Genomic DNA, 11850 nt, shown 5'->3' with positions numbered 1-11850 from the left:
CCCTTACCACATTATGTTCCCACATAAGTTTTGTGGAAGTTCTGACTGCTGAAAAGACATCACCATGAAGGTGATGATGTGTACAATTCCACATTCCTCCTTAACACAAACCTAGTCTGAGCATACTCTCCAACAACTCAATTTACCTATTTGTATTTCAGTTATCTTCATTTCTGCCTCTTTACTCCAACTGAAATATGGATGCATATATTCAAGCAGACAACCTAAAAAAAAAGGGGGGGGTGATAGGAAGAGAATAGACCATTCCAAAATCGGAAACCAATCTCAAGCAAATGAGAACTAATTTCGTTGACAGTTAATCTAAGGGAAGGACTTCCAAAGGAGCTCTGCTGTATAAGAGAGATTTATTGAACACCCTCTATGTGCCAAGCATTGTACTAAATTCTGTGGATACAGTGAAGACAGAAAGATATGCCCTCTTGATGCTTGGCCTCTGTTGGGCAAACCCAATCTAAAAACTAATAACAACAACAACAACAAGAAATATGGAATAACGAATTAAGATAAATTCTTTTGTGATGAGGAAATCTCCATTTCCCTGGCTTTGGGTTTCCATGAACGGGTATTTGCTAGAGCAACCCTCTTGTCTACTTTCTCCATCCCTTATTTACTCCCCATGGGAAAAGGAGTTAGCTGATTGCTGAGTTCAGAAGAAAGACCCAACATGCCCATCTCAGCCAACTTTGCTCTCTTTTCAGAATCAGTCTGTCCATAGGATATACATACTCACTGTCCATTTGAAAGACGTCTGCCACTGCCCACCTTTGCCAGGGACTAGTAGGTTAAGTTTAATTCAGGGTGAAACATTAGCAAATCCATTGTGGCTTCGTGTCTGCCATGCACTCCAATCTACCCTGTAACAACTATCAAGTTGACATTACAATCTCCACTCATCTACTTCCTGTATCTAACTTTCAGCTGGTTCTAGCGGAAAAGGGAGGGTCTTTATCACCCTTCTGAAATCCCAATGCTATAAAGAAAAAACACAGGGACTTATGAGAAAGTGTAAGAGGGGAATCTGAGTTAGATGGGGGGAGGGTACAGTATGAAAAAAAAAAAAAGACTTCTTGTCATTTAAGCTAACATCCAAAGAAATAAAAATTGACCAAGGAACAGGGAAGATATCGGAAGGCTTGTTTGCAGAACTGAAGAAGTCCAGTGTGGCAGTCACTAGGGCTGGTCACCAAATACTTCCAGCTCTCTGCCTTCCAGGCAAATAGGATTGCACTTCCTGGTCTCCTTGCAGCTGGGTGGGGCCTTGAGACTACTTTTAGGCAGTGAATCCAGAGACATGACTTGTGACATTCTGTGGCAAAGGTGAGGGGAGGGGAAAATAAGGATGCACATTCATACATGGGTAGTACCTGAAATACCTTGTATCTATTCTTGTGCTTTGTAATTATTTGTTACAAAAATTTCTTGTACCATAATATGTTCAAAAGTAAATGCTGAAATTCCTTTATAATATAAAAAAGTATCTAATATAAATTAAAAATTGATTTAAAAAATTAAAACAAATTTTTTTTCCTGAAAGTCTGGCCAAAAACATGGGTGTGCATTATACATGGGAGCGTGTTATACATGGCAAAATATGGGTGATTGCACCTGGCTAAGACCCTTCAAAGCTCTTTCCCTCTATTTCAATCAATGTCTGTAATGTTCCTGAAAGAGGGTGGTCTACTAGGCTGGGTCCCAGAAGAAGACAATGTAATCAGAGTCCCTACCAATCCTTATAGAACATGGAGAAAGAACAATAACACTTTGTCCTGAATCTCTGAGCTTTGGAATTGTTTTTTACCATAGCATAGCCTAGGCTATCCTGACTGATACAGCCATAGCCAGTGTGTAGTGACTGAAGGAAGAAGTACTAGCTATTCCAAGCTGGTGAGGTAGGATAGCCCAGATCATGTGAGATCTTATAGTCAAGGTAAAGAATTTGGGTTTTATCCCAAATCCAACAGGATGGTTTAAGGAGATTTCAGCAGGGCAGTTTGAAATGTTCCAACTTTTAGGTATTAAAACAAGGCAATGTTGCTATTTGAATATTAAAACATCCCCCGCCCCTTAATTGCACTATAGAAATGGCCATTTTTTAAAAACTCATCAACAAGCATTTATTGAGCACCTTGTATCCTTCCATGTGCCAGGCATTGTATGAAGCAAAAGAGATGCAAAAATGAATAATACACAGTTCCTGGATTTGGAGTCAGGAATGTAAGAAGATATTTACAAGAACACATAAGAAACATTCTTTGCTTCAGGTATGTACCCAGTTTGGGAAGAGCCAATGATGATAATAACCATTGGAGGGAAGGGTAGGAGATGTGGTAATAGAAGGTTTCAGAGAAAGGAATTATTTGAGCTGGGTGATGATGGATGAGTAGGAGTTTGCCAGGTAGCGTTTTGATTAGGGATAAAAGTAAATGAAAAGACCGGAAAATGTAAGAGGAATGGAAAATGTTTCGGGTAGCTGAGACTCATGGGAATGGAGGGAATGTGCAGTGCAGGGTGTGGTAGACTGTATTACTATCTGCAAATACTCACTGCTCCTCCCCACTGACATCAGGCTTGGCCATGTGAATTGTTCTCAGCAGAAGCTTTAAGCACCAAGCTCTTTCCTCTCTGTCATGACAATCAGCAATGTTTCAGAAAGTGTCCAAGAGCAAAGATGAAGTGTGTGAGGCAGAGACACAGCCAACCCATAATGGGTGTGCAACAGGAATGAGAAATCATTTTGTGGTTGTCATCCAGCAAGATTTTTGGATCGTAACCTCGCCTATACGGAGGCAAGCACTTCCAGCTCTTGGCTTCCAGGAACATAGTAGGATTGCACTTTCTTGAATGCTGTAAAACATGGTCATGTGACTAGTTTTTGACCAATAATATACAAGCATAAGTAATGTGACTTATTTCAGGGAGGAAGCTTTTAAAGCCAATGTGAGTTCACCATGCTTTCTATCCCCCATTGAAGTGATTGGGATGATTGTGGAAACATATATCAAGAGAAAATCTTCTTCAGACTTGGTTTCTGAGTGAGCACATTGAGCAGAGCCCCTTTGACTTTGAACATGTTGTATGAGCAAGAAGTAAGTATTTTTGTTACTAGGGTTTTAGGATTGTTTTGGTGGCAAACCTAGGCTATCCTGACTGATACAAAAACTGGCACCTAGACACGGGTAATAACAACAATCAAATTAAACATTTGCTTAGGGGACAGTAACTAAGAACCCTTTTATCAGAAGCTAAAAGGACAGTGATCTATTTGATGACTATATCACCTGTGATAATTTAGAAGGCATATCATGAAACTAATGAGTCTAATGAGACTGTAAAACAAAATGTAAGTAGCATGTGCTGGTGGCTGTTGGATGCATTTGGAAACTTATTACAAAAAAATAGAAATGAGTTCAAAGAAGACTTGGCCAGTTTGCAAGCAGGAATGAAAGGGAGTAGGGACAACCTAGAAATTTCGAGATTTGTAGGGCTAGAAAAGGCTACTGTTCTGCTCAATCTCAACTAGTAAAATAATACAGTTAAGAAATGATTTCAGCAAGAAAAAGTCCAAGTCAAGTCACCCTTGAAGTACGGATCAAGCCAAGGGTATGACCTCAAAACCTCCGTATAAATTAAGGTGTTAACCAGCATATGCTTTTGATTGGACAAAATGGCTCTGGAAAAGGGAGGAGAAGTGTGACTCTCCCGCCATAGCCCAGTAAGTCGAAAGCACTAAAACCCAAGTTGGGGCGGGGCAGGGGGCAGGAAAATAAATGAGAAACAGAAAGATCAACAGGCATGAGAACAAGAAAGCAAATAAACATGGCAGACCATAGGACCATGTCTAAAAAAGAGCTGGCTGTGGCAACTGGGAATGGAATGGCTGGAATCAAGCTGATAAGAAACATACACTTCTGTGAGAGTTCTACTGCCAAAAGAACATTGGCCTGGATTAAAGGAGACTGTGTTGAAGACTTAGTATCACTCTGTAGCCCCTGCACCCCAATTTTTAAAAGCTTATTTAAAAACATATTTCCCTATGACTGTTTTAGATATAGAAGAGAAAGTCTCTCTCATAGGCAAAGCCAGGGGTCAGGGGAAACAATGGATGGGGCAGCTACACTCAGGGAGCAGAATCAGGGTCTAACTGGGGTGTTGAATGGGGGGGTCCTCAATACGTCTGCTCAGTAGACTAGAGTCTACTGAGATCTCCGATTCCTTCACTTTCCAAACACGGTGTCCATTGCAGTTACCCTGTCCTGACATCTTGCCTTTAGATGAAGAGTCACATCTGGAGGTGATACAGAGTCTATTACGCATCACCCAGAACCTGGAAAGTGAGCTTGATATACTGTGACTGGACGGGTCTTTAGAGTTGTCCCCCTCGAGAAAAGAATGAGAGAATTCTGCCTGTAGGAGGACACTAAGCCAAACATTTGGTGAACAGAAAGGGACACTGTTAGAATCATTAATGTTGTTCCACAAATCTTCCTGGCTCTCTCCCTTGAAGACACTTGGCAGGATTACAGAGATTCAAAGTTAGACATGGCCATGTGACCTACTTTGGCCAATGATACATGAGCAGAATGCAGTGTGTCACTTCCAGGTGGACGTTCTGAAAGCCAGTGAATAATTTTGTGCCTTCCCTCTGCTCCCCCCCTACCACTCCCAGCCAAGACAGTAATAAGATGCATGCTTTAAGATCAAGTTTTCTTTAACTGGAATTCTCAAGTGACCACAGTGAACAGAACTCCCCTGCAGATCCACAATGAGCATACAGCATCAGCAAGAAATAAACTTCCCTGAGGTAAGTCACAGAGATGTTGGGGTTGTTCCTTAGGGCAGCACAGCTCAGCCTTTCCTGACGGATACTGGGAGTCAGAGATGAGGCCTGAGAGGAGGAGCTAGACTGTGAAAGGCCCCTTCTCCTAGGCAAAGGTGTCTGAACTCTCTCCTGGTGGTAAGGGGAAGCCAATGAAGGCTTCCAAGCAGAGGCGTTAACATAAACAGATCTGTTATTTTTTGGATGAAATGTGCTATTTCTCAACATAAGGAGAAAATCAGCCTACTAAACCACATAAGGCAGCAAGGAACACACAGAACCCTTAAGCAAAAGATATATATTTATACAAAGTCCTAAGTCTTGAATTTTCTAAATACGGGAGCGCTGAAAGGAGTTTCAGAGGATCAGGCAAGGCAAATTTCTTCTGTATCACCATCTAAGCTCTATTTCCTCTGCAGACAATATGTTACAAGAAAGTCTCCCAGAGCAGAGAAGATACAAGGGAATGTAACAGACTTGGGGTCAATTTCCAGCTACCTGTGTGGCCTGAACAAGCTATTTAACCTCTCTGAGCCTAGTTCTTCACGTGTCAAATCCACCTAATAATATACATAGCTTTAGAAGGTTGTAGAAGAAACCCCATATTTAAATTGCTCAAGCAAACACCTAGCTGATAGTGTACATAAAATAGTGGACATGTAGTAGTTTAATACATGAAAATTAATTTAATCATTCTCATCATAAACATTATTAAGAACACCAGTTCCCTCATTAAAAATAAAGTGATATGGGGCAACAGTATAAAGAATGTTCCCTCCTTGAGGAAAGTACCTGGACCTTGTCATTACTGTATCCCTACCCCACCTCAACCCCCCAACCCAGACGGTACCTGGCTCGCAGTAGCCACTCAGTTTTCCCATGCGGCAAGAGGGAATGAGAGGTAAGTGCCTGGAGTGAGGAAAAGTCAAGATTTCCCTGCCTCCAGCTGCTCATGGGCTGTTGAATCTCTCTCAAAGCCACAAAGACCTTTAAGCTCTGGGCTCTGAACCTAAGGTTGAGTTCTCCTAGCTTATGAAGCTGAAAAGCCTGAATTAGATCCTAGGTATTGTATATAAACTGTTGCAGGTCCAACTGCAAGCCCTAGTCTCAGGCCTTCTGCTCGTGGAAGAGGCTGACTTCTAACCCTATCTTTCCTCCCTCACCCTCCTCCCCTCTCTGCTCCGCTCAGGCATATGTACACCTGTTCCTACCAAGTCACACTCAAATCCTGGCATTGCATCGAGGCTCTGGGAAACTCAGGGAAGGGGGCTGTTGGACGACTACTTCCTAGCCCTGAAGGTGATGATGCTACACTAACTCAGCGCATTGAGGTGGCTCTCCCCGGTCCCCTCTGCAGATAAAGGAACTGGAGCCCAGAGACGCTCGGAGAAGCTCGGTTATTTGCTCACTTCACACCGTGGCAGCGTTGGCCGCGACAGAACCCACGATTCCCGACTTCAGTATTCTTTCCACCGTACATTTTTGTCCCTAAGGGGTGCGGGATGGGGGAGGATAAAATAACCACCCTAGAAAAGGAACCACTTATATGTGTCTAGCGCTTCCTAGAGGCTACACAAGGTACGGGCCCAGCACCCGGCCAAGAGCGAAGAGATTTTAAATTCTGCTTCCATCCGACTCCTGGCTGCGTGACTTTTGGCGAGTGTCGGCCGCGCTCGGACTTGTTTTCCCGGAAGCAAACCAGGGCGGGAAGAGAGTGTGTGTGTGTTCGCGTGATGCGTGGTGTGCGTACTCTTGTTATGCGGGGGCAGGGAGGATGATCGCCCGGGTTCCCCAAGTTTCGGATTCCCTAAACGCTGGTTCTCAACTGGACGCTGAGTTGCCTCCTAATTCCACTCCCTATTTAAAGCGGGGGCGGGAGGGGGGACCCTCCGAGACAAAGCTGTAACCCCACACCTCTTCTCCCGTGGTCCGGAGAGTGAAGTGGGGGTGCGGTGGGGACTCAGAGCTCAGCACCCAGTTTCGAGCAAGGCACATCACTCGGCTTTTAGGGCGCAGCCAGACAGCTGGGCGGACGGGCACTCGTGAACTTGACCAGGAAAAAAACTTCCTAGTGTCCTTAACGTGGGGGACAGACTCTCGCGAGACCGCCCCTAAACTTAAGCCCACTTTCTTTCGCCCCCACGGGCAACTTAACAGGGCCACCTTAAGGGCGGCGTCCCGCCCCCCGGAAGTGCGGGGGTGGGGGTAAGGACTCGGGCGCTCGACCTCCCCGCCCTCCGTGGCGGCCAAGTGCCCGCAGATGACTTCGAGCCCCAACAAAAGTGAGGAAAATACCACCCGCCCCGCACCTCCGACCCCAGACACCCGGCAAGGTTCCCCTGCCTTCCGGGTCCCCGCAGCCTCTGCATTCCCGCCCCCGAGCCCCGAACTTGAGCCCGTCTCTGTCAAAGGCGGCAAGCGCCCGCGTCCGCCGGGCTCACGGTAGCCACCGTCACTAGACAGTCAAACCCCAAGACGTCAGCCCACAATGCACCGGGCGGGTCGGGAAAGACGCGCCGGGGAGGGGAAGGCGAAGAGCGGGGCGGGAGTCGTGCGGGAGGGTGAAGGGGAGGAGGAGAAAGAAGGGCCCAACTGTAGGAGGGCAGCAGAGCATTACCTCATCCCGTGAGCCTCCGCGGGTCGGGAGAAGAATCTTCTAGGGTGGGGTCTCCATGGCGACGGGCGGGCCCGCCCCCTTGAGAGCGACGCGAGCCAATGCGAGAGCCTTGGGGTGACATCATGGGCTATTTTTAGGGGTTGACTGGTAGCAGATAAGTGTTGAGCTCGAGCTGGATAAGGGCTCAGAGTTGCACTGAGTGTGGCTGAAGCGGTGAGGCGCGAGCGGAGGTGCGCGGACTCAGGGAGACAGGCAGACACAGGACGGCAGTTGAGTCCGAACCGCACATCTTACTTTCTTTTTTATTTTCTCAACAACTGCCCAGCACTAGCGTCTGTGGCTTCCGGACTGGTGTTTTGGGGAGCGTCTGAAGAGCCACTTCTTCAGCCACCCCCAGAGGGAGAGCCCCGCTGCTCGGGGGCTGCTGACAGCGCGGAGAGCGGTGCCTGTCGCCCGGAGAAGTCCGGCGAGCCGCAGCAGCGGCAAATAAGTTTCCTGCCCAGGGGGACAAGCAGCCCCTGGGTCCCGGAGCGAACTTTTGCAAAGCTTTTCTCCGCCCGAAGCTGCCGCAGCAGCGATCAAGACAAGTAGGCGGCGGAGAGGAGATCGAGAAGGGACGAGGGCTCAGCTTCGTTCGCACGGGTTGCTGAACTTAGGCGAGCCGCGGCCGCTGGGCGCCCCCTCCCTCTTTCAGCGGAGGAGGGGACAGTCGTCGGAGTCCGGGCGGCGGAGACCCGCCGCCGGCCGGCCACTGCAGTGTCCGCGCTGAGTGCCGCCTCCGAGAGAGCCACTGTCGCCGGGAAGCGAGTTCCCGGGCTCCGAGGAGCCGCTGCGCAGAGGAGCGCTCAGTGAGTGACCGCGACTTTTCAAAGCCGGCGGCGCGCGCGAGCGGACAAGTAAGAGTGCAGGCGGCGTCTTAACCCCGCGTTCCCTGGAGCGAACTGGTGAGGAGGGCGCAGGGGGGAGGACACCCAGCGGGTGCGGCGCGCTCTTAGAGAAACTTTCCTTGCCAGAGGCCCCGGGAGGCGCGGGTGTCCCCCGCTTGCCAGCGCGCTGTTGCGGCCCCGAAACTTCTGCGCGCTGCCCAAACTAACCCCACGTGAAGTGACGGACTGTTCTATGACTGCAAAGATGGAAACGACCTTCTACGACGATGCCCTCAACGCCTCGTTCCTCCAGTCCGAGAGCGGCGCCTACGGCTACAGTAACCCCAAGATCCTGAAACAGAGCATGACCCTGAACCTAGCCGATCCGGTGGGCAGCCTGAAGCCGCACCTCCGGGCCAAGAACTCGGACCTCCTCACCTCGCCCGACGTGGGGCTGCTCAAACTGGCGTCGCCGGAGCTGGAGCGCCTGATCATTCAGTCCAGCAACGGGCACATCACCACCACACCTACCCCCACCCAGTTCCTGTGCCCCAAGAACGTGACTGACGAGCAGGAGGGCTTTGCTGAGGGCTTCGTGCGCGCGCTGGCCGAATTGCACAGCCAGAACACTCTGCCCAGCGTCACGTCCGCGGCTCAGCCGGTCAGCGGGGCAGGCATGGTGGCTCCGGCAGTGGCTTCGGTGGCGGGCGGCAGTGGTAGCGGCGGCTTCAGCGCCAGCTTGCACAGCGAGCCGCCGGTCTACGCCAACCTCAGCAACTTCAACCCGGGCGCGCTGAGCAGCGGCGGCGGGGCGCCCTCCTACGGCGCGGCTGGCCTGGCCTTTCCCGCGCAGCCCCAACAGCAGCAGCAGCAGCCGCCGCAGCCGCCGCACCACCTGCCCCAACAGATCCCAGTGCAGCACCCACGGCTGCAGGCCCTGAAGGAGGAGCCGCAGACGGTGCCCGAAATGCCCGGGGAGACACCACCCCTGTCCCCCATTGACATGGAGTCTCAGGAGCGGATCAAGGCGGAGAGGAAGCGCATGAGGAACCGCATCGCCGCCTCCAAGTGCCGGAAAAGGAAGCTGGAGAGAATCGCCCGGCTGGAGGAAAAAGTGAAAACCTTGAAAGCGCAGAACTCGGAGCTGGCATCTACGGCCAACATGCTTAGGGAACAGGTGGCACAGCTTAAACAGAAAGTCATGAACCACGTTAATAGCGGGTGCCAACTCATGCTAACGCAGCAGTTGCAAACGTTTTGAGATGAGACTGTTGGGGGCTGAGGGGCAACGGAGAAAAAAAATAACAAGAGACAGACTTGAGAACTTGACAAGTTGAGAGAGAGAGAGAGAGCGAGAGCGAGAGAGAGAGAGAGAGAAGAAAAGAAGTGTCCGAGGACTAAAGCCAAGGGTATCCAAGTTGGACTGGGTTGCGTCCTGACGGCGCCCCCAGTGTGCACCAGTGGGAAGGACTTGGCGCGCCCTCCTTTGCTGTGGAGCCAGGGAGCGGCTGCCTGCGGGCTGCCCCGCTTTGCGGACTGGCTGTCCCAGCGCAAACAGAACGTTAGACTTTTCTTTAATATTGACCAAGAACTGCATGGACCTAACTTTCGATCTCATTCAGTATTAAAAGGGGGGAGGGGGAGGGGTTACAAACTGCAATAGAGACTGTAGATTGCTTCTGTAGTACTCTTTAAGAATACAAAGGGGGGAGGGGTCGGGGTGGGGAGGTGGGAGGGAGGTTTGTTGAGAGTGAAGCTGAGGCTACAGATGAACTCTTTCTGGCCTGCCTTCCTTAACTGTGTATGTACATATATATATTTTTTAATTTGATGAAAGCTGATTACTGTCAATAAACAGCTTCATGCCTTTGTAAGTTATTTCATGTTTGTTTGTTTGGGTGTCTTGCCCAGTGTTGTTTGTAAATAAGAGATTTGGAGCATCTGAGTTTACCATTTGTAATAAAATATATAATTTTTTTATGTTTTGTTTCTGAAAATTCCAGAAAGGATATTTAAGAAAATAAAATATTGAAAAGTACCCCCCCACACCTCTTTTCTGCATTATCTCTAGACTATCTAGGTGGAGTTGAAAGAGTTAAGAGTGTCAATTAAAATTACTCTCAGTGCTTCTCACTATCAAGAGTAAAGACTATTCTCTACTGGACTTGAGAAATAACTGTAGCTGATGCTCTCTTATCAAGTCATACTCTTACTTACAAAGGATAGTGTGGCCTTTCAGGAAGCTGAAGGGAAGGGAGGTTGTGAAGAGGGGACAAGCGCACTGTCAAACATTTTAAAGTTTGGATTATATCAAGTGGCATGTGCTGTGACCATTTATGTTAGTAGAAATTTAATAGATGCTTATTCTCAAAGCAGGAATGGTGGCAGATTTTTGCAAAAGATGTATCCTTCCAATTTGGAATCTTTAACAATTCCTAGATTAAAAAGATGGTCTTTGCTTATGAATATTTATAACAGCATTCTTGTCACAATAAACGTATTCAAATACCAGCAACAGATCTTGAATTGCTTTCCCTTTACTACTTTTTTTTCTTCCCAAGCCCTATATTAAAGCTTTTCTTTGCAATTGGAGGGGTTAACATTACTGCCATCTGAAGTTACTTAGTACTTAAGCAGAGAATTTAGTAGGAGTTAACACAGAAGTTGTAATGTGGATGAAAGTTTCATTCATGTTTCCTTCTCTCTCCCCCCCCCCCCATTCCCCTCCCTCTCTCTCTCAAACACCTATGCCTAGATAAGTTACCAGTATAGCAGTTTACCATTTTGGATTTCTCTATAATTTATTTTTTAGTTTGTTTCTAAAATAATCAACCTGTTTAATCATTTTAGAATCAGTCTCAAAAGGTGGTAATCTAAATACTAAGGAAAACATTCCCAAGACAAAACATGAACACCAACACAATGATTACATGTGTAAATCAAACCTTAACTCTAGGGAAATGGCAAATTTAAATTCTGTCTACAGATATAACTTAGAAGATCAACAAGGCAGTACTCAACAAGGGAACAATTTTTGCTTAGTTGCTTTACATCCCAAGAGCCAGTGTGATTATCAAGAAGCCAAAGCAATTTGATATCCAGGAATATTTATTTCACAAACCACTAATTGAGGTAGGGCTGTTTGCTCATTAGCAGTACTCTAATACCCAACAGGTCTGGGGGTACTAATATCCTGCCTGTGGCTGTAAATTCACAGACACAAAGAGTTTCTCCTTAGTATATCTAAGAGTGGGAGAGATTGGACAGGCTTGTTAGCTATCAGATCCACTCCATTGTTAATAACACTTATTTAACAAAGGGTTACTGGGAACAGGGTCTAGTTTGCCAAACAGTGAATTTGCCGATGTCAGCAACCCGGAAGGTGAGTTGATTTTGACCATATGTAGGAATAGTCAGCAGAGGGACAATAAAGCACTTTGGGGTGGGGCTCTGTGGAAGCTAAACAAGAGCCAACTAGAAAAAATAAGCAGGCTGGAGAATTAATTACCTGCAAAGGTAGACTAAGCCCA

At 47.6% G+C, this 11850-nt stretch overlaps 1 protein-coding gene across 1 annotated transcript; it reads left to right on the top strand.

The window, feature by feature from the left end:
• Positions 1 to 7615: 7615 nt before the first annotated feature.
• Positions 7616 to 9992, top strand: JUN (Jun proto-oncogene, AP-1 transcription factor subunit). The gene has a single exon (XM_054573889.1). It carries the CDS (start codon positions 8574 to 8576, stop codon positions 9579 to 9581), a length of 1008 nt encoding a protein of 335 aa, XP_054429864.1. The 5' UTR covers positions 7616 to 8573; the 3' UTR covers positions 9582 to 9992.
• Positions 9993 to 11850: the final 1858 nt, after the last annotated feature.

Source organism: Pteronotus mesoamericanus, unplaced genomic scaffold, assembly GCF_021234165.1.
Source record: "Pteronotus mesoamericanus isolate MK-2021 breed Mesoamerican mustached bat unplaced genomic scaffold, CSHL_Meso_final contig_105, whole genome shotgun sequence".
In the NCBI taxonomy this organism is placed as follows: Eukaryota; Metazoa; Chordata; class Mammalia; order Chiroptera; family Mormoopidae; genus Pteronotus; species Pteronotus mesoamericanus.
Note: the sequence above shows the minus strand (reverse complement) of the source record. Positions and strands in the feature narration are given on the sequence as shown.

Excerpts from the sequence above, each read along its gene's own strand:
- JUN (XM_054573889.1), top strand. The coding sequence starts at position 8,574 with ATGACTGCAAAGATGGAAACGACCTTCTACGACGATGCCCTCAACGCC.